This window comes from Macadamia integrifolia, chromosome 14 (assembly GCF_013358625.1).
Source record: "Macadamia integrifolia cultivar HAES 741 chromosome 14, SCU_Mint_v3, whole genome shotgun sequence".
In the NCBI taxonomy this organism is placed as follows: domain Eukaryota; kingdom Viridiplantae; phylum Streptophyta; class Magnoliopsida; order Proteales; family Proteaceae; genus Macadamia; species Macadamia integrifolia.
The window spans coordinates 20717713-20739508 of record NC_056570.1 but is presented as its reverse complement, the minus strand read 5'-3'; the positions used below and the strand labels follow the sequence as shown (position 1 = coordinate 20739508).

Here is a 21796-nt window from a genome sequence, read left to right as displayed (position 1 = left end):
TTGCAGATGACATCTTCATATTCACTAATGCATCCATGAGGTATGTCAGAAATCTAAAGATTTTTTGATGAAATATCAAGAATTTTCAGCACAGAGCATCATCCTAGAGAAAAGTAAGTTCTTTAAGGGTAAGATTTCTCCTGCCAGAAAGTAGATCATCTCTGAAACTTTGGGGATTCCGATGTGTACTTTCCCAATAAGATATCTAGAAAAATGTGGGATTTTGTGGAAGCAAAGAAGAGGTGAATTAGGTAGCAAATTTTTGGAAGGATAAATGGTGGGGACCAAAAGTCTATCATGGATGAAATAAATATAGAAGACACTAGCTCTTTCTCTACAACTGCGAATGTGGGAGATTTATTAGCAGCGGTCAATGGGTCTTTCTTGAGGTTAGTTCAGTTTTCCTCAAAAATATTTTCAATAAGATCAAGAAAATAAGATGCCAAGTGTATAGATGGAGGATGTGTACTTATGGTCCTTAACATCATTGGGAACTTTCACTACGACTTTGGCTTGGGAGAACATTAGAAGGAAATCTCCCAAGGTACATTGGAGTTCAGTGATATAGCAGAAAGGGTTGCCTCCTAGGTACTCTACTCTAGGATGTCAGCTGGTACATTGCATGCTTCCTACGGATGAGATGGTGAGAAGAAAAGGTGTTCAACTAGCATCTAAATGCACCCGTTGTGCTAACACTGAAGAAAGCATTGAGCATATTTTTTTTTCCAATGCCATTTTCTTGTATTTATATGGTGAAAATTTTTAAACTGCTTTGGGGTAGTATGGACAGAGCAGCAGTCAATAGAGAGCTTAATAAAGTGGTGGAAGAGGAAGGCAAGTTCGATCAATTTAAAGAATTCATGGTTAATGGGATTCTCTATAATTACAACATCTGGTGGGAAAGGAACAAAAGGTGGTATGAGAATAAAGCAAGATATGCTGGATATATTTTTGAAAGCATTCATCAGGAAATCATGCTATGTAATGGGTATACGAATGGAGAGGTTGGAACTATTAATGATGTTCTATGCTGCAGGAAATTGGGCTTGGCTATTGACAGTTTGAAGGTCAAACCTCCTTTGGAGGTGCATTGGTTTAAACCCCCTACAAACTGGATCAAGATTAATGTGGACAGAAGTTCTCTAGGTAATCAAGGAAAGGCAGGCTCAGGAGGAGTGTTGCGAAACAATGAGGGCCATGTGTGTAATTCTTTTAGCATCTTTTTGGGTATAAAGAAGATCTATGAAGCAGAGTTTGAAGCGGTCTTGGAAGCGATTTTGATGGCAAAGCATCAAAATGCTATGGGTGTGTGGATTGAATCTGACTCGGCATTTGTGGTTTCTTGTGATTCAAAGAAACCAGATTCCTTGGTTCACTCTTCAAAGATGGGTACTTTCTCTTCAATATTTGGAATCTATTACTTGGAAGATAATGAGAACGGATCAGGTTCACGTACAAGAACGTACGAGAATGACCCTAATCCGTGGATTTAGAATCAATTTTCTCTCTCTTCATTTAATAGATTCTACATCCACGGACCAGGGACGTACGAGAACATTCTCGTACGTGAACTTGATCAGCTCACGAAGATATCCCACTGCTTTTGTAAAGTTAACACAGTTGCAGTACTTGGCAAAGAAGGCATCTAAATCTGGTATTTCAAAAATTTCAGTGGTATTTTCGGGTCATATGTTAACTAATTTGGAGAATGATGTGATGGACATGCATAGATTTAGATTCTGCTAGGTCGTTGCTTACTCTCTCTGCTGATGGCCATGCCGAAGAAGGTGGAGTTTGCAAGTTGTCCTAGGTGGTGCCCGTGTGTCCTTTTTGCTTTGATTTTTTTTTTTTTTTTTTTATCTTATTTATCTCTTAAAAAGAAAAAAATCTTTAACGGATTTTTCTTATTTTTAGGTATTTTTTTAAAGATTTTCTAAGCTTCTGTTGGCCTTAGGGGAATTTTAGTAATTTACCAAATTCTTTTGTACATCAATTGCTATATTTATTTTATTTGATTTTCTTCATATTAAACGAATTTTATTAATTAATTAATTTATTACTAAATGGTCAGCAAAGATTATATTAGAACAAAATAGGATGTACAAAATTTAACATCCAAATACACCCGGACGGAAAACAAGACCTTTGATGTCCATACCTTAAAATTTGAACCTTGGGCTACTTAATTAAATTACTTTATTAGAAAATAAGGAAAAAGATACATACACAACCCAAAGAAGGGCTGAACTCCAGCCATCTAAAGGACAGACCCTTGAGAAGGAACCAGGCCTCCACCATCCAAAGGAACTAAGGGATTCAAAATAAGCTTGATAAGAACCACATAGCTGCAATCAAAGAACAGGGGAAGAACTCATGCTAACCAGCAGACAAGGTGGAATGGATTTCCCGATTGTCGACCAAGAACATTCTTAGCATGACACATCATGAAGATGTGTCAACCTTATCACACCTTATCACCAACTGTACAATTAGTTTGTAATATTCTCATTGACTGTACATTCCATAGTTAGAGAAATAGCAATAGGAATCTTCCATAGATGTAGACATAATTACTAGGAAACTTTCATTGGATATAAAACAATTATTGATTCAATACAAATCAGTCAATGCAATCTGCACTTACCAATTCAAGATTTATCATGGTATCAGTATAGGTTTTGTGCTCTCTTTTTTTTCCTCATGTCTGAGGATTCTCCAATTACAATGGTGGACCTTCAGCCACTCCAGCTGCTTTGCCGATTTCTTCTCCATACTTCCTTCATTCCAATGGTCAACCGGGTGCATCTCTCGTCACCCCTTTTTTGGGCGGCAATAATTACCCAACTTGGCACTATGCCATGCTGATGGCACTTGAGGCCAAGAATAAAACTGGTTTCATTGATGGGTCTCTCACAGCTCTTACTTCCAACTCTATGGATTTTGCTCACTGGGTTCGTTGTAATAGCATGGTGAGCTCTTTTCTTCCATTTTCTTCCATTCCTCATAGCATTCTTTTGGCTCGATTCAGCACATGACATTTGGATCCATCTCCATGATCGCTTTCTCCAAAGAATGCCTCACAATGGTTCTCAAAAAGATGGTTCGGTAGCTCCTCATCCTGCCCTGCAACGATCCTCTGGTTCACGACCCCTTTCTGCTATCGTCGATGCTATCTCGCCATGGACCTCTATTCCATCATTAACGATGGATTAGATTCAATAGCTCCTTACGCTTCTTCCTCCTCATGATCACCCTTTGGTAAATTTAGTAGGTACCCCTTTCTGTTCTAACTCTGTTACCACCTGGATTTTAGATTATGGGGCAACTGATCACATTGCCTTTGATTTATCATTATTTTCCTCCTTCACTGCTATTGCCACCTCACACCCTGTCACCTTACCCGATGGTTCAAATATTCTTGTTTTCCATATTGGTCGTGTTTCATTGTTTCCTGGCCTATTGCTTGATCATATTCTCCATGTTCTAGTTTTTCATTTTAATTTACTTTCTATTCGTAAACTCACAGCTACATCTAACTGCTCAGTTCTTTTTATTTCTAACTCGTGTCATCCAAGACCTACAATTGAAGATGATTTTAGAGACGGGTAAGCGGCATGGTGGCCTACATTTTCTGAAAGTAACTTCTCCATTTCGATCTTTGGCATTGGTGATTGGGCCATCCTAGTTCTGCCACTGCCTCTCGGCTTCATAATATTGATTCCACTATTTCTTTTTCAAATAATTGCACATGCACTGTATGTCCACTTGCTAAATAGAATCGCCTGTCATTTTCTTTAAGTTCAAAAGCAACTGCTTTTTGTTTTGAAATTATGGATTTATGGGGACCTTTTCCAATACCCTCCTAATCCAATGCCCTATTTTTTCTTAGGATTGTGGATGACTACTCTCTGTGCACATGGGTATATGTAATGCAATCCAAATCGGATGTGAATTCTCTCATCCTTCATTTTTTTGCTATGGTTCATACCCAATTTAAGGCTACCATTCGTTGCCTTAGATCTGACCATGGGATGGAATTTTTTAATAAACTGGTTATTTCATATCTCCAGTCATTAGAGGTTATCCAACAATCAAGTTGTGTCACTACTCAACAAAATGGGGTCGTTGAGCGTAAGCACCGCCTTCTCCTAAATGTGGCTCATGCATTACGTTTTCAATCCAATTCACCACTTAATTTTTTGGGGGAATGCATTCTAACTGCCGCTTATTTAATTAATCGTATACCCACTTTTTGCTCTTTGGAAAATCCGCATTTGAAATATTACATGGAAAACCACCTACCCTTTCTCATTTGCACATTTTTGGCTGTTTAGCTTTTGGTCGCAACACCGCTATGAAACATAAATTTCACAAATGTGCCACTCCGGGGGTTTTCTTGGGTTATCCTCATGGCCAAAAGGTGTTTCGCATTTTAGATCTTACCACTAAGTGCATCTTTGTTACGCGTGAAGTCATTTTTCATGAAATATATTCCCTATTCACTTCTTTCCAACCCCACCTTAACTGGTTCCCCTGTGCTTCCCTTATAGCTCCCCAGTGAAGATGATGCCATTCCCATGAATCCTCCTATTCCTTCAGATACCCCACCTACCCCCTCTCCATCACCACCACCTGCTCTCTTCATACACCCCAACGTTCTCGCCATCCCCCCGTCACTTGCAAGACTACCATTGCACTCTTACCTCGTCTCACGAATCGTCAACAACTATTGGTTCAAGTACCAATCAGCCCATATCCAATTTTTTTATCTTTTAATCATATCCATCATGCACACTTGGCATTTCTCACCTCCTTGTCTAGCTCTACAGAACCTGCTACTTTTACTAAAGTTGCGAAACACCAGGTATGGAGGGATGCCATGCAAGCTGAGATTAATGCTTTGACCCTCAATGATACTTGGTCCGTTGTCCCATTGCCTCCTAGAAAGAAACCTATTGGATCCAAATGGGTTTTCAAAATTAAACGTGCTTCTGATGGAACCATTGAGCGTTATAAAGCTCGTCTGGTCGCGAAGGGCTACACTCAGGTGGAGGGTACTGATTATCATGATACGTTTGCTCCCGTTGCTAAGTTAGTCACAATACAAGTTCTCCTTGCCATTGCAACAGTCCAGGGTCGGCCTTCATACCAAGTGGATGTTAATAACGCCTTTACAAGGTGATCTCAATGAGGAGGTGTACATGACTCCTCCCCCTGGATATCGGCATAAGGGGGAGACTTTGGTTTTTTGTCTCTGTAATTCCCTCTATGGCCTCAAACAGGCATCTCGCCAGTGGTATTCCAAATTCTCAAACTCTTTGTGCAACTATGATTTTCAACATTCAAAGGTAGATCATTCCTTATTTTTTATGCATCGCGGGCCTAATTCTATCTTTGTGATTTTATATGTTGACGATATTGTCGTTACTGGTTCCAATGACAGTTTGATCACATATGTGAAGTACATGCTACACCAACAATTCCACATCAAGGATCTCGGACCCTTAAAATATTTCCTTGGGATTGAAGTGGCCCGGTCTAGGCATGGTCTCTCTCAATGCCAACGTAAGTATGTTTTAGACATATTGGAAGATTGTGGTTTAACTGTTGCTCGTCCCTCTGATACACCCACGGAACAAAATTTGAAGTTAAATGACACATCAAGCACTATCTTATCGGATCCATCATCTTACCAGTGTTTGGTTGGTCGCTTAATCTACTTGACTGTCACTCGTGCCGATATTGCTCATACAATCAACATCTTGAGCCAGTTCATTCACCAACCCCGTCAGCCCCATCTCAATGCTACTCATCGTCTCCTCCATCATCTCAAAGCTACAGTTGGTCAAGGCCTATATTACCCTACCACTTCGACCCTCGAGTTATGAGCCTACTGTGACTCTGATTGGGCCAGTTGTCCCATGACTCGTAGGTCAATCACAAGATACTGTGTGTTCCTTAGTGATTGCCCATTTCATGGAAGACAAAAAAACAATATACGATATCTCATTCATCCACCAAAGCTGATTATCGTGCTATGGCTTTCACCACATGTGAAGTCACTTGGCTGTCTTATCTGTTCGGTGACATTGGTCTTCCAATCACATGTCCAATTCCCTTATTTTGTGACAACCAGGCAGCCCTTCACATTGCTACTAACCCCGTCTTCCATGAACATACAAAATCATCTCGTACGTGAGAAGATGCATCGGGGACTCATCCACCCAACTAAAATTCCAACAGCCTCTCAGATTGCTGACTTGTTTACAAAGCCATTGGGTTGTGATCAGTTTTGTCATCTAATTTCCAAGTTGGGCATTCACAACCTTCACGTGCCAACTTGAGGGGGAGTCTTAGCATGACACATCATGAAGAGGTGTCAACCTTATCACCAACTGTAGAATGAAACATGTCAACCTTATCACACCTTATCACCAACTGTACAATTAGTTTGTAATATTCTCATTGACTGTACATTCCATAGTTAGAGAAATAGCAATAGGAATCTTCCATAGATGTAGACATAATTAATAGAAACTTTCATTGTATATATATATATATATCAATTATGGATTCAATACAAATTAGTCAATGCAATCTGCCTTTACCAATTCAAGATTTATCAAACATGTTCCCAGAAGGGTTGGGCCCCTTACGAGAGACACTGCAACACAAGTCATCAACATCATTTGCAAATGCCTCTGATAATATTAAGCGTATTAGAGCGGGTCACGTTCCTAAAGATGCAATAATTTCTGTCCTTCCAAATGTGGTTAATGGTATTACAAAAGGCTAGTTTGGCAGTACTTCCAATAGAATCCCCATAGAAATTTGTCCCAATCCACTGAGCTACAAGCGCAACACTCCTAGGTAATCTAGAAGGATGACACTGCCGAAGAACCATCTTCCAAATCTAATAAGAGAAGAGACACTCAAAGAAATAGGAGATCTCTGGTCTCTAAAACAGCCCCACATAAGCAATAAAATGACACAACCTGGATAGATCTCCATCTCAGTGATCCTTGGTGGGAAGGGCATTCACCAAACATCTCCATATTTTGAAAAAGTGGTGACTAAACATCTCCATGTTGTGAAAGAGTGATGCAGAATGTTACCCAGGACTTTACTTATAATTGTTGAAAAAAAAAAATTTGATTAGAAGGCTTCACTACAAGAAAAACAATTTTCGTCTACGATTTTGGGTGACGATATTTATATTTCCGTTACCAAATATAATATAATGTGACGATAATATTCAAATGTCGCCCTAAATTTATATAATGTGACGATAAAAAAAGAGTTAAGTAGTGAAAAAGAATGACAAACCATGCATCTTCCTAGAGAATCACCTACCTTCCTTTTATAGAGTGAAAGGTGATTAGGTGACAGTCTCATACACATCCATCTTTGGCAAGTATACGTTATACAGTCAGCCTGATGTCACATGGTATTAATCGTCCTTCCAATTCAGGAACACAGTGTCAAGCCAATTCCAACCCAACCATGGGAAATCAACTGATATGATGGTCTTATTCATTGAATCAAAATCTTACCGAAATAGCCTTGGCTATGTTTGGATGCCAAGAAAAAAAAATTATATAAAAATCATAATTATACAATGATTTTTTTGTCTTTCTTTACTAAATTCAAAGTAATTTGGATTTTTTTTTTCTTAGCATCCAAGAATAGCCTAAAAGGCAACAAATAGGTAGAAAAGCTAGCCGGCCATGGATGGATTTGGATCTTCTATGGCGCAGCATGGTGTCCGGTGCACATTCAATGCCTAGAAACACCTTGGATTGTGTGCGACCGCCTTTGGCTCAGTGTCAAGGCGTTTGTGGCCGTTGGATCCACGTCGGACACCATGTTGTGCCACAAAGGAGTTGAATCCACCATGGACTGGCTAGTCAACTCATCTAGCCCAAATTCAATTCTTTCCCAAAAAGTAAAATCGACCAATACCCAAAAGCCAAGTTGCTTCCAAAATTCTTCCCTCCCATGTGCATCTGGGTCTTATTCTCCCACTCCTTATATTTCAACAACCTTGGGGGGTTTCTGTCATCCCCTTATTAGATAGTATCTACATCTGTGATTCTACTTTCTTCCCTGTATGTATTACTGTAAAGATTTGAGTTTCAAGCAATGAAACTGTATTTGCAGTTCATTTCTATTCTTCTTCCTTTTTCTTGTTTTCTCTTTCACTTTCCTCTAGTGTTTTGATAATTCAAACTTTTCCTCTAGTGGTTTGATAATTGCTAGGCTGCTAAAGCTTCCATTTTCCCTTTTGGGTTCTCTCTAAAGAGAAATATATGAACTTCTTTATACAACTCATGAATAGGAACCATGAGAACCTGAAACGCCCCAAACCCTGGAAACAGGCAAAGGGGACATCCCCATCATACCAATCGCCAATCCCCAATCCCCAAAACTGGAAACCACAAACAAACTGAAGCAAAGTCACTAGAACACTGAAAAATTCATATCATGTTTTACTGTCATGAACTCATATTTTCTAGATTATTTTTCCTTTTGTTCTTAATATATTGTCTTTAATTGCTTTAGTAGCTTTTGTTCCCCCTCTTGGTTCTCTACATTGTTTGTATAATTGAATCTTCCTGCATCTTAGGGTTTGCTATTATATTGCAGTTCACCATGGATGAAGAAGTGCCTCAACCATGCTATGGATGTGCTGATGCCTTGTGTTACTTCTGCAATCGTTACCCCGGCGGGCTGAAGGGAAAACCAAAGTCCTTGATGTTCTTTCATGATAATAAATGGGAGGGGTTTCCTCCTTGCATACATCCTATACTGATGAACTCCTTCCTGATGATGGAATCAATTGTTCATGTAGATGGGCATGACTCACACATCATCGATTTTAAGAAAATGACTATGGTTGATACTAAAACAGGAGATCGGAAACCCCTGGCCTGGCTTGAACAATGGCCTACAGTGAGTTACTGTACTTTGGATTTGACACTAAGATTGGGTAGTCAACCTCACATGAATGAAGAGAACAAAATGGAAGGTAACCAAGTCAATCTTGAAGATGATGCTGCCAAGACAGCTGAAAATGATGGCAGTCATGATCAAGACAAGATGGAGGAGGACCCTGATGAGGTAAAATCCTTCTTTGATGGTTCATTGTCCCTTCTTTCAGATTCTTCTTTTAATATATTTCACTGACCTTTGTAGGAAAAAATAAATAAATAAATCAGTAGAAGTTATGGTCATCACATCATCTTCTTCCATGAATTAGGGTTGAACAAAGGGTTCTCTTTTTATTTTCGGTTGATAACTACAATATCATCTGCCTATGTTTGAATTAAGTTGTGTATGATTTGCATGACTATAGGACATTTGAATGAATATCTTTTCATATGGTGTCATTTCACTCATCATTTGAGAATAAACAATTGAGATCATATCATGTTTAACTGTCATGAACACATATTTTCTAGATTCCTGAATTTGCTTTGCAAAAATAGTGGGAGATCTTTGATTCGATGGAAGCAAGGAATGGTTGCAGATCAGTCCACTTTTGGCTAACAAACCACGGCATCAACCTTTTTGAGATCCGTATAAACATTGCAAAGGAGTCACATTCGACCCACAAATACTTAACACAAAAGATCCTTTCCTATTCCAAACCCATAACCAGTGCATGAAACTCAGCTTCATAGTTTGTTTTCACATGCACCCAAGAAAAATATGTATTTTGTACATCAAAAAAAAAAAAAAAAAAAAAAGTCAGAAATCCTATCTTACCAAACAATTATTTTTTGCCACTTTATTTATTTATTTATTTGATAAATATATCAATTTATTCCCCAAAAAAAAGAAAAAAAAAAAAAGAAAGAGATTACAACAAGTGAACAAACCAAGTGAGTCTAAGCAGGAATCATTAATAGGAACCATGAGAACCCCGAAGGCACCAAAACCTAGAACAGGCAAAGAGGACATTGCCATCATACAAACTTCCAAAAAAAAAAAAAGACACAAACAAACTGAAGCAAAGTCAGTAGAACAATAAAAAGAGCAATCTAGTGTACGAGGCTCCCACTATTGCAAGGTTTGAGAGGGGCAAGTGTACGCAGTCTTACCTCTGCTTCATAGGAGAGGTTGTTTCCAAGTTTTTAACCTATGACCAACATGTTGCAATAGTGCAACTTAATCATTGTGCTACTAGAACGATGACAAATTCATATCATGTTTAACTGTCATGAGCACATATTTTCTAGATTTTCATACTTCTTAATATATTGTCTTTAATTGCTTCAATAGCTTTTGTTTCCTTTCTTGGTTCTATATATAATGTGTATACTTCAATCAATCTGCATCTTAGGTTTTTCTATTATATTGCAGTTCACCATGGATGAAGAAGTTCTTCGACCATGCTATGGATGTGCTGATCCCTTGTGTTACTTCTGCAATCGTTACCCCGGTGGGCTGAAGGGAAAGCCAAAGTCCTTGAAGTTCTTTCATGATAATAAATGGGAAGGGTTTCCTCCTTGCATACATCCTACACTGATGAACTCCTTCCTGATGATGGAATCAATCATTCAAGTAGATGGGCATGACTCACACATCATCGATTTTAAGAAAATGACTATGGTTGATACTAAAACAGGAGATCAGAAACCCCTTGCCTGGATTGAACAATGGCCTACAGTGAGTTACTGTACTTTGGATTTGACACTAAGGTTGGGTACCCAACCTCACATGAATGAAGAGAACAAAATGGAAGGTAGCCAAGTCAATCTTGAAGATGATGCTGCCAAGCCAGCTGAAAATGATGGTAGTCATGATCAAGAAAAGATGGAGGAGAACCCTGGTGAGATAAAATTCTTGTTTGATGGTTCATTGTCCCTTCTTTCAGATTCTTCTTTTAATATGCTTCACTGAACTATGTAGAAAAAAAAATTAAATAAATCATTGGAAGTTATGGTCATCGCATCATCTTCTTCCATGAATTAGGGTTGAACAAGTAGGGTTCTCTTTTTTATTTTCGGTTGATAACTACAATATCATCTGCCTAAGTAAGTTTGAATTAAGTTATATATGATTTGCATGACTATAGGACATTTGAATGAATATTTTTTCATATGGTGTCATTTCACTCATCATTTGAGAATAAACATTTGCGATCAATGCTCTTCAGAGAGGTTATAATAAGCTTTGGATTAAGTGTGACTCCCAATCAGTAGTGAGCTACATTAACAACCAGAAAATTCCTAGGTGCTTCCAGCAGCAATGGAGGTACTTTGGGCATTATCTGGACATCTTGGGAAATTAGCCACTGTTACAGGGAAATAAACTCTATCGTGGATAAGCTGGCCAAGCACGCTGCTTTAAGTTGCTCCTCAAATTTTTGGGCCTCTGCTCCGGGCCTTATTCTTTCTGATCTACAATGGGATAGTTAGAATGACCATAGACTCAGATTCATATAATTTTCTTTGTCTTTCTTTGCTTTCTTTTCTTCCTCTGCTGGTGGCAATGGCGAAGGTGGAGTAAGAATTCAAAGGGTTGTTCTGTAAATTTTTTATCCTCCATTTTAATTCAATTTTGCTGACCTTTAGGGAAGAAAAAAAACAATTGAGATCAAGGGAAGAAATTGTATTTGCTGTTCATTATCTTTTTTTCTTCCTTTTCTCTTTTTCTTCTTCTTTTTTTTTTTTTTTTTGCTAAAAGGACTAAAATTCATTAAGAGAAATAAAGATTTACACAAAAGAAAAAAGCATGATTTTTAAACCCCACCTTCTTTTTCGCTAGAAGGTTCAAAATATATTAATCAAAAAAATATGATTCAAAAGGAAAAAGAAACCGACAAGGAGAAAGGCAAAGATCCTTACACGATAGACTCACCTTTGGCATTGCCATTAGCAGGAAAATCGCATGAAGGGACCCAAACCTAGAAAAATAAAATACAAGTTACATGAATCTGTATCTAGGACGATTGTTTGCATCCATCTCGAGCTCCATGAACATCAAAGGGGGCCACAAAGTCACTGGAGCAGAAACATCATGCTTTGCTGCAGTCTTCGCGAAAAAGTCAGCAACTAAGTTAACTTCCTGATGGCAATGAGAAATCTTCCATTCAATGGAGTCCAAGTAAGGCATAAGATTTCTCCATCTTTGAGACACAGACCATGGAATGAAACCTCTGGAAAGAAGGATGACAACTGCCACAGAATCACATTCAATCCAAAGGTTCTGCACTTTGATGGATCTAGCATATTCGAAACCCAGAATCACCGCCTGAATTTCAGCTTCGAAGTTTGAAGTCACACCAATGGATTCTTTGAAGTTTAGAATTACCTAGGCTTTTTCGTTTCTAAAAACACCCCCTGCGCCTACCTTCCTTGGGTTACCAAGGGAACAGCCGTCTATGTTTAATTTTATCCATCTTGAAAATGGAGGATACCAAAAAATTTCTTTAGGCTCTCTTCTCCTACCTAGGGAGATGGGAATTCCAAGGTTTCGAGCACACATAAGGTCTAAAATAGTGGTCAAAATTTTGACTTGCATCGACAAGATAGAGAGAAATTCACCCTTGATCATTTGGAAGCAACGGTTGAAAGGCATCGGAGACCTACCATGACGCCTAGAATTTCTCCCAGTCCATAAATGATAAGGGACGAGAATGGCTCCACAGTTCCATAGCTTCTTGAAAGAGATAAAGCGGGCTTTCTCTTTCCACCACTTCAGCACGTCATCCATATTAGAGAAATTGGGCTAGACTGTGTTAAATAACGAACAAAACAGGTTCCAGGCCTGTGAAGAAAAGGTGAATGATCCAAATAGGTGCATAAAAGTTTCTTCCGCTGATCCACAGAGCTCGCATCTTGAAGGTATATGAATACCTCATTGTTTTACTGTTTCATCAGTTGGAAGGTGTTTATGATAGAGCCTCCATCCAAAGACAGCTTGCCGAGGCAGAATAGGGGATTTCCATGCTATAGAGAACCAAGGAACTGAAGCATTTTTAGACCTTAAGGAGTTCCAGGCAGAAGTAGTAGAAAAAATACCCGAGGGGGTGGGGGTCCAGTGGCATGTGCCCTCAAGATTAGAGATTGAAATCTGGGTAGCCCTGTGAAAGCTTCTTTTAAGAATAACAAACTAGAAGGCGGGATGACCCATCGATTGTCTTCAATAAAGTTGAAAACTTTAGGGTGAGCACCCTTGAAAACAATTGGATTCAACCCTGAACCCTCTGCAAGAGAAATTCTATCCAATCATCTGTCATGCTAGAAATTTATCTTTTTCCCATTGCCAACAGTCCATCGCTCAAGGCCTGAAATGATAGACCATACTTTCTTCAAACCAGGAAAAATGGAGGAGGAGAGGTAGTTGGACTTGAGAGAGCCATCTGAATTCATGAACCTTGCTCGAAAAAAGGAGCTCATGCTTGTATCATCGTGCTTGATTTGCCAGGCAAGTTTACACAAACAAGCGGAGTTTACATCGTGCAACTTTCTTATCCCAAGACCTCCTCCCTGCTTTGGTTTATAAGTCTTATCCCACTTGACCACAACTTCTTTTTGCTTATCAACATCGCCAGACCATATAAAGTTCCGCATCCACCACTCTAATGGTTGAATGGTAGATTAAGGCCACCAATAAACGGAAAAATTCTGAATAGGAATTCCAGAAATCACAGACCTTACCAATTCAACTCTGCCCTCCAAGGATAGTAGATTTCCCTTCCAACCAGCAAGCTTGGCCTTTATTTTATCCATCATTGGGAGAAGATGCTTGTTTGAGACCCTTCCTTTGAATATTTCGACTCCCAAGTATTTTGTTGGAAGTTTAGAAATGGGGATGCCCAATGTCTCTGAAATAAAGTGCTTTCTATTGGGATCAACCTTCCCAAAGAAAAGTTTGCTTTTCTCCAGATTAATGTGTTGCCCCGAGATCTCCTGATACCTAAGAAGAAAGCTTTGAAGGTTCCTAACATAGATGCAGAAGCATTCATGAACACAAAGATGTCATCCACAAATAATAAGTGAGATGGAATGGCTGTGCCTCGAGGCCCTGGAAGAGGCTTTAGCTGACCCTGCTCAGATAATAATTTCAGACCTCTACAGAGCACTTCCTTAGCCAAAATAAAAAGAATGGGAGAAATTGGGTCTCCTTGGCGCAAACCACGAGCAGCCCCAAAAAAACCCATTGGACCACCATTCACCAGGATTGAAATTCTAGAGGATGCAAGAATTTCATGAATCTATGAAATCCAAGTTTGAGAGAAACCAAATTTCTTCAGAGTGGAAAAGAGGAAGTCCCAAGAAAGAGTGTCAAAGGCCTTCTGAACATCTAATTTAACACCCATACCTCCTCCCCTCACAGAGCAATGCATTAAATTAGCGAGTTTCGAGGCAAGACTAATGTTTGAAGATATTATTTTGCCTCTCTGGAAGGCACCCTGCTCCTCAAAGATAAGGCAAGGAAAGAAAATAGAGAGTCTGGAAGATAAAATTTTGGTAATGACTTTACAGAAAAAATTGGACATACAAATTGGGCGAAAATTCCTGAGAGAAGAAGCCCCAGCAATATTAGGAATGAGGGTGACCAAACAAGTGTTAACACCCAAAGGAAATTTCCCCACCCTGAAGAAATAAATAATGGTTCGAAAAAAATCATGCTCAATAAAATCCCAAACTCGTCTGCAAAAAATACCTGAGAACCCATCAGGGACGGAAGAACTATTGGGCTCCAAATCCCAAGCAGCAACTTTGATTTCGTCCTTAGAAGGGATGGCATCAAGGACTGCCTGATCACTCTCCTCTAATTCCCTCGAAATGCAGTCAAGGAGGTCCCAGTGTGGGTTAACCAGGGCTGCTCCATGGAAGGATTCATAAAAATCTGAGATGTAAGAACCCAATTCCTACTGACCAGAAACCCAAGATCCATCTTCTTTTTTCAGAGAGCGAATCAAATTGCGAGACCTTCTCATTTTCATAAATAGATGAAAATACTTTGAGTTCCAATCTCCATCTTTCAACCACCGTTGCTTGGCTTTGTCAGAGCAGAGCTGGGCTTGCATTTGAGGGGCTTTAAGGAAAGCGCTTTTACCGTCGGCCTCTTTAGAAAATAGCTCGTCAGACATACCCACAATTTCTATTTCATCTTGAATAGCTTTTAGAGCTTTTGAAGAATTCTCAACCTCAATATCAAGGTTTGGAAAAGTTTTCTTTACCCAAGTCTTCAAAAATAATTTAACCTGTTTCAGCTTTTGGCAGAGGGAAATGATGGGATTTCCATGAGAACTAGAGCTCCACGCTTCTTTAATAATAGGAATAAACTTTGTATCCTCCATCCAGAAGCAATGGAATCTGAATGGAATGTTCGAAGACTTTGGGACAACATCAGAGATCACCAAAAGAGGGGCATGATCCAACACTGTACTTTGAAGCACTTTTTGGGAAATTTTCTTAAAGAAATCAAGCCACTGCCCGTTACAGAAGCTTCGGTCAAGCACAGCACTCACGTGACCTCTTCTGCGATTATTAGACCAGGTAATTTTTTTTCCCTAGGAAGGAACAGGGAGAAGCAAGCAAGAGTCTATCATTGCCTAGAAATCTGCCACTAAAGAAAGATTGAACCGACCGGGACCCCTCTTCTCATGAGAAAACAAAGTAGCGTTAAAATCCCCCAAAACAGACCATGAGATGGTGGTCAAACTGACCAACCCTAAGTCAATCCACAGGTTTTTTTCTCAAGACTTTGAAGCTACTGGCATGAGCAAAGGAGAGACCCACCTTATCACCAAACCAGTCCACTACTACTGATATTTGTTGGTCTAACATGGAGATCACAGAGGCCTGAGAAACGCCTTGCTTCCATAGAACCCAGAGGTTAGGAACTTTGTTTGGCCGATGGTTGTGAATGAAAACATCAGAGAAACCCAGCTTATTAACCATGAGAGAGAGGAACTTATAGGGATGAACCAAAGGTTCAACAACACATACAATATCGAGAGAGTGATCCCGCAACATCGTCTTCAAGGCCCTTAAACCAGCGACCTTCCGCACACCTCTTATGTTCTAGAAGAGGACTTTCATGAGGAATGAGATTAAAGTCGATTATTGTAAGACTTGGATGTCTGACCCATTGGACGTTTATTCTTCTTCCCTCCTTTAGGAGTGCCATTTGCCCTTTTCTCTCTAGCTGCAACTTCCTGAAAATTCAGGGCTACTCGACCATTGACCAGTTCCATGTCCTGAAGGTGTAAAACCACTGCATCATGGGAGTAGCCAACCCGACCTCCTCGAGTTTGGGGTCTTCTGCCACCACCCCTTCCCTTGCCAGTGTCTTTCCTTTTCGGCCAAGCCTCATAAGAGTCGCCAAATCAACATGGGCGATCTAGTCATATTCTTCAAACTCAAACGAGTCACTGCTCTTTGGATCAGATTTAGACCCAGACCCATTACTAGAACCAGAACCCGCCACCTAACCATCCTCCATAATAGGAAGGCAGATATTTGGGGATTGATCCTCATCTTGGGCGTTAGTAGTTTCTGAAATTATGGCATTCAAATTTGAATTTGAATGGGGTAGTAATGAGTCTAAGACAATGTGTATATTGCCTTCCATAATTGGAGATCCCTGATTGGAAGGAAAAGCACTTTCTAAGGAAGGAGAATTTGAGGCGGCATTGGTTGCTACCTTTAACATCTTCACCCACTCGGTTATCCTTAGAGTTGACTTGGCCTGGGTCAGCTCCATCTTCAACATAGACCGCCCCATGTATGCCAGAGTTGTCCTTGGCCACCTGCTTAGCGTTGTCGTGCTTCTTTGATCTACAATCGCCAATGCTACGCAAAATTTTTTTGCAGCAATCACAACGAACAAGTCCGTCCTCGTACAACATTCTTTGCCTGAAGCCAAAGATGGTAGTAGAGCCAGGCTCCATCCTCTCTACTTGAACTTCTTCAAAATGCAGAGCTGATTCTGAAACATCCATCTCCACTAGGACCCTTGTGAAATAACCCATCAAGCCTTGCTTGGTGTGGCGATCTAAGGCCACAGGACATCCAACTGCTTTCACGATTGAGAGTAGGACGTTCTCGTGCCAATATTCCAATGGGAGGTCTGGGAAGCGAACCCAAACAAGCTTGGTCTAGACTTGCTTCTCATGGATGTTGAAATTCGGCTTCCAATGTTGGAAACAGATTAACTGGTCTCCTATCTTCATCGGACTCCTCCTCCACACTGTGGCCTTGTCTCTTTCACAATGGAATTGAAAGATTACATATCCTTTGCCTAGAGGATGCATCACAACTCCCTGACTGAGGTTCCATTTCTCTGCAGCCTCTTGTCTCAGAGCATCCAAAGATATTAGATGGAAGTTAACCTGTCCAATCAGAGTAAAATGGAAGTTCTAACTTTTGGATTCGTAGTTGCTCTGAGGGATCAGAATCCTCCTGATATTCCCAACTTGTATTGGATCTGGGAGGGAATCAATCACTGGCCATGAAGCATTACCTACTGCTCTTGCATAAGAACGGTTAGGCACTGGATTAACAAGTCCTCGATCAGGATCTTCACTCGCACCTCCATCATTCTCCTTCTCTCTACATTCCTGCGCAGCCCTCACACTAGCCTCCATCCAAAAAATCCCTCCCTTAAACCCCACCTTCGGCATTGCCATCAGCAGTGATAAAAATCAGCAGATAGAACCATATGATATCTACGTCTAATATGAGCATCAAGATTAATCTCTTCCCTTATATGATTGGGAAAGGTTACATCTTTCTCCGTGGTACCTGATTTTGCCACTTCCTTAGCTAAGAAATCAGCTATACAATTTGCCTCCCGAAAGCAATACTAAATTTTCCAAGATATTGAGCTCAAATAAGACTGCAAAGGAGTCCATTTCTGAAAAAAAAAACCATGGAATGCTACTAGCTTGGATAGCAGTCATCACCGAAACCAAAACTGAACTCTTGTCTCTTTTTCATTTCCCTCTAATCATTTAATGATTAATTGCTAGGCTACTAAACTTCCATTTGCTGTATTGGGTTTCTCGAGCTACAAGATGATAATATCTGAACATCCTTACACTATAGGGTGAAGTATGTGCTGTCTCATCTACGGCGGATCTTATGTGCTAGAAGGGTGAGAGTTCCTATTCTTCCTTGTAGGTCTTTTGATTTTAGGAGGTCTTTTGGTGTTGTCTTTATAGTACTTGGATTAAGCTTAATGTGCAGAGTTGCACCTTGTGAAACCCGGGTATACCAGGTCTTGGCGGTGTGTTCAGAGATGGCCAAGCTCAAGTTGCTCTTTGTTTCAGGAATTTCTTGGTACTTGTGAAAACAAATTATGAAGCCGATTTTTATGCACTGGTTATGGGTTTGGAATCGGAAAGGATCTTTTGTGTTCAATACTTGTGGGTTGAATGTGACTCCTTTGCAATGTTTACCCGGATCTCGAAATGGTTGATGCCGTGGTTTGTCAGCCCAAAGTGGACTACTCTGCAACCTTTCCTTGCTTCCGTCGAATGGAAGATCTTGCACTATTTTCGCAAAGCAAATCCAGTTTTGGATTATTTGGAAAAATCAGCTGCAAAGTTTAAATCTTGTTCTCATGTTTCTCACCGTATTTTGATCTAGAATGAGTTCCTACTAGATGCTTAAGGCAGACCTAAATGTCAAATCAGATAAAGGTTTCTTTTTATTATTTCTTTTTGTCTTCTGAGTGTGCGTTGATCTTTCTTCTTTGCAGATGGGAATGCCGAAGGTGGGGAAGTTTTTGATTCAGCATTTGAGCCATGTTGGAGTTTCTGGCCTATTCCTATGATCTTTGTCCATTCCTCCCACTCAAAGAGGGAGGAATGTACAAAGAGCACAGAATAGGCCAGAAACTCCAACATGGCTAAAATGCTAAATCGAAACTTCCCCACCTGCAGGGAAGAAAGATCAACGCACACTCAGAAGACAAAAAGAAGTTATAAAAAGAAGCCTTTATTTTATTTGAAATTTAGGTCTATCTGAAGCATCTAGTAGGAACTCATTCTAGATCAACATAGGGCGAGAAACATGAGCACAAGTTTCAAACTTTGCAGCTGATTTAGCCAAATAATCCAAAACTGGATTTGCTTTGTGAAAATAGTGGGAGATCTTCCATTTGATGGAAGCAAGGAAAGTTGCAGATCAGTCCACTTTTGGCTAACAAACCATGGCATCAACCTTTTTGAGATCCGGATAAACATTGTAAAGGAGTCACATTCGACCCACAAGTACTGAACAGAAAAGATCCTTTCCTATTCCAAACCCATAACAAGTGCATGAAACTCAGCTTCATAATAATATTATTGAAGAAAAGGAAGAAATACATCAACAAGAAACAAAAGGACAAAGAAGAAATTGCTAGGAAAACTTGCAAACTCCACCTTCGGTATGGCCATTAGCAGAGAGAGCAAGCCATTATCCTAGAAGAATCTAAATTTATGCATGTCAGTCTCATCAGTTTCCAAATCCTTGAAAATAAGATCTAAAAAAACCACTGAGAATCCAGAAGCACCAGACTTTGATGCCTTCTCAGCTAAAAAATTTGCCACTGTATTAGCTTCATGAAAGCAGTGGGATATATTATAAGGAATAGATTCCAAATATCGGAGAGAAGACACCCTTCTTTGGTGGGCAAACCAGGGAATCTGATTTTGATGAATTTCCGCAACAACTTCTACCAAATCTGATTCAATCCACACACCCCTAGCGTTATAATTCTTTGCCATCCTAATCCCTTCCAATGCTGCTTCGAACTCAGCTTCATAAATATTTCTTTACACCCAGAAAAATGCTAAAGGAGTCACATACCTGGTCCTGACTGTTCTTGAGAACGCCTCCTGCCCCTGTGTTTCCTGGGTTACCCAGGGAGCTACCATCCACATTGACTTTGATCCAGTTTAGAGGTGGTTTACCCCAATGCACCTCGAGGGGAGGGGTGGTGTTTAGGCACTTAATCTCCAAGCCCAGCTTCCTACAACATTATACGTCATTTGCTGATTTAACCTCATCATTCCTGCACCATTATAGAGCATAATTTCCTAACGAATACTTTCAAAAACAAATCCAGTCTGCCTTGCTTTGTTCTCTTGATGCCTTTTATTTCTTTCCCACCATATGTGGGCAGTAATTATTGGAGTCCCATCTTCCATGGTTTCTTCACATTTATCATGCGAGCTTTCCTCTTCCACCACATCAAGAAAGACTATGGATTGTTGGTCTTTCCAAGGAACTCCAAAGCAATTTAGAAACCTTTCCCATATGGAGATCGAGAAGGGGCATTGAAGAAACATGTGGTGAGTACTCTCTTCAGCATTGCCACAAAGATTACAGAGGGGTGCCATTTGAACTGCCTTACGCCTCACTATCTCATCCGTAGAGAGCTTTTCATGCACCAGGTGCCAACCCAAAGTCATGTACCTCGGAGGGACGTCGTGTTGCCAAATCACAAACCACCAATGAACCTTGGACAACTTCTTTCTGATGTCCTCTCATGCAGATGTTGAAGTGAAATTTCCCAATGATGATAAAGACCAAACACACACATCCTCCATAGGCACACTAGGTAAATTCATCCCCTTGATCTTTGTGAAAATACTACTAAGGAGGGGAGAAGAAACTCAGGATGCGACCATTCACCATCTCTAATGAAATCACCTACCTTCGCAGCTATAGAGAGAGTGCTGAAATTTTCTAAATTTAATTCCTCCATGATAGATCGCAGCCCCCACCATTTGTCCTTCCAGAAGTACGCAAGCTAGCCATTCCCAATAATCCATCTCTCCTTAGCTTCCACAAAGCCCCACACCTTCCTGATACCTATTACTATGGAAGAGGAACAACATTCTATGAGAGTTCTTCCATCCTTTTTGACAAACCGAGCTTTGAGAAAAGATCCTGCAGCAGATTTTTCATTTTTCATTCTCCAGACCATTTTACACAACATGGCCTTATTTGAGTCTTTGAGCCTTCTTATCCCCAGTCCCCCTACCTCCATAGGTCAACACAGAGAGTCCCATTTCACCGTAATCAATCTCATTGTATCCAACTCCTCTGTCCAAATAAAATTTCTCATCCATCTCTCCATCATTGTGAGAAGAGATGAGGGCCACCAGTATACTGCGAAACTATGAGTAGGCATACCTGAAATAACCGATCGTACCAATTCAACTCTCCCTGCTATTAACAATAGCTTCTCTTTCCATCCAACCAATCTCCCTTTGACTTTGTCCATGATCGACAACAAGGCTTTTTTTTTACTATCCCCTTGAAGATTTCCACTCACAGATATCTTGGTGGGAAGCTGTAGATCAAGATACCAGAGCTTCAGAAATAGTCTGCTTTCTGGCAGGGGATAATTTTTCCCATAAACATTTTGCTTTTCTCAAGACTGATGCGTTGCCTTGAGAATTCTTGATATTTCAGCAGAAAGCCTTTTAAATTCCTGGCATACCTCATAGATACATTGGTGAAAATGAAAATGTCATCAACAAAGAGAATATGGCCTGGGGTTGGAACGCCTCTCGACACTTGGATTATCAAGAATAAGGTTCTTTAGCCCTCTAGATAGGACCTCTTCCGCTATAATGAAGAGCACTGAAGAAATGGGGTCCCAATGTCTTAGCTTCATAATTTGTTTTCACACGCACCCAAGAAAAATATGTATTTTGTACGTCAAAAAAAAAAATTAGTGAGAAATCCTATCTTACCAAACAATTATTTTTTTCCACTTTATTTATTTATTTATTTATTTATTTATTTGATAACTATATCAATTTATTCCAAAAAAA

The 21796-nt window shown here is 39.9% G+C and overlaps 1 protein-coding gene across 1 annotated transcript in view; it reads left to right on the top strand.

Annotated features, from left to right (window-relative positions):
- The first annotated feature begins 7968 nt into the window (after window positions 1-7968).
- Window positions 7969-21796, top strand: part of LOC122062102 — a 15644-nt gene continuing 1816 nt past the window's right edge. The window contains exons 1-3 of the mRNA XM_042625756.1: window positions 7969-8108; window positions 8647-9120; window positions 10366-10834. Coding sequence (XP_042481690.1) covers window positions 8653-9120; window positions 10366-10834 — 937 coding nt within the window. The 5' untranslated portion in view covers window positions 7969-8108; window positions 8647-8652. The remainder of the gene's footprint in view (window positions 8109-8646; window positions 9121-10365; window positions 10835-21796) is intronic.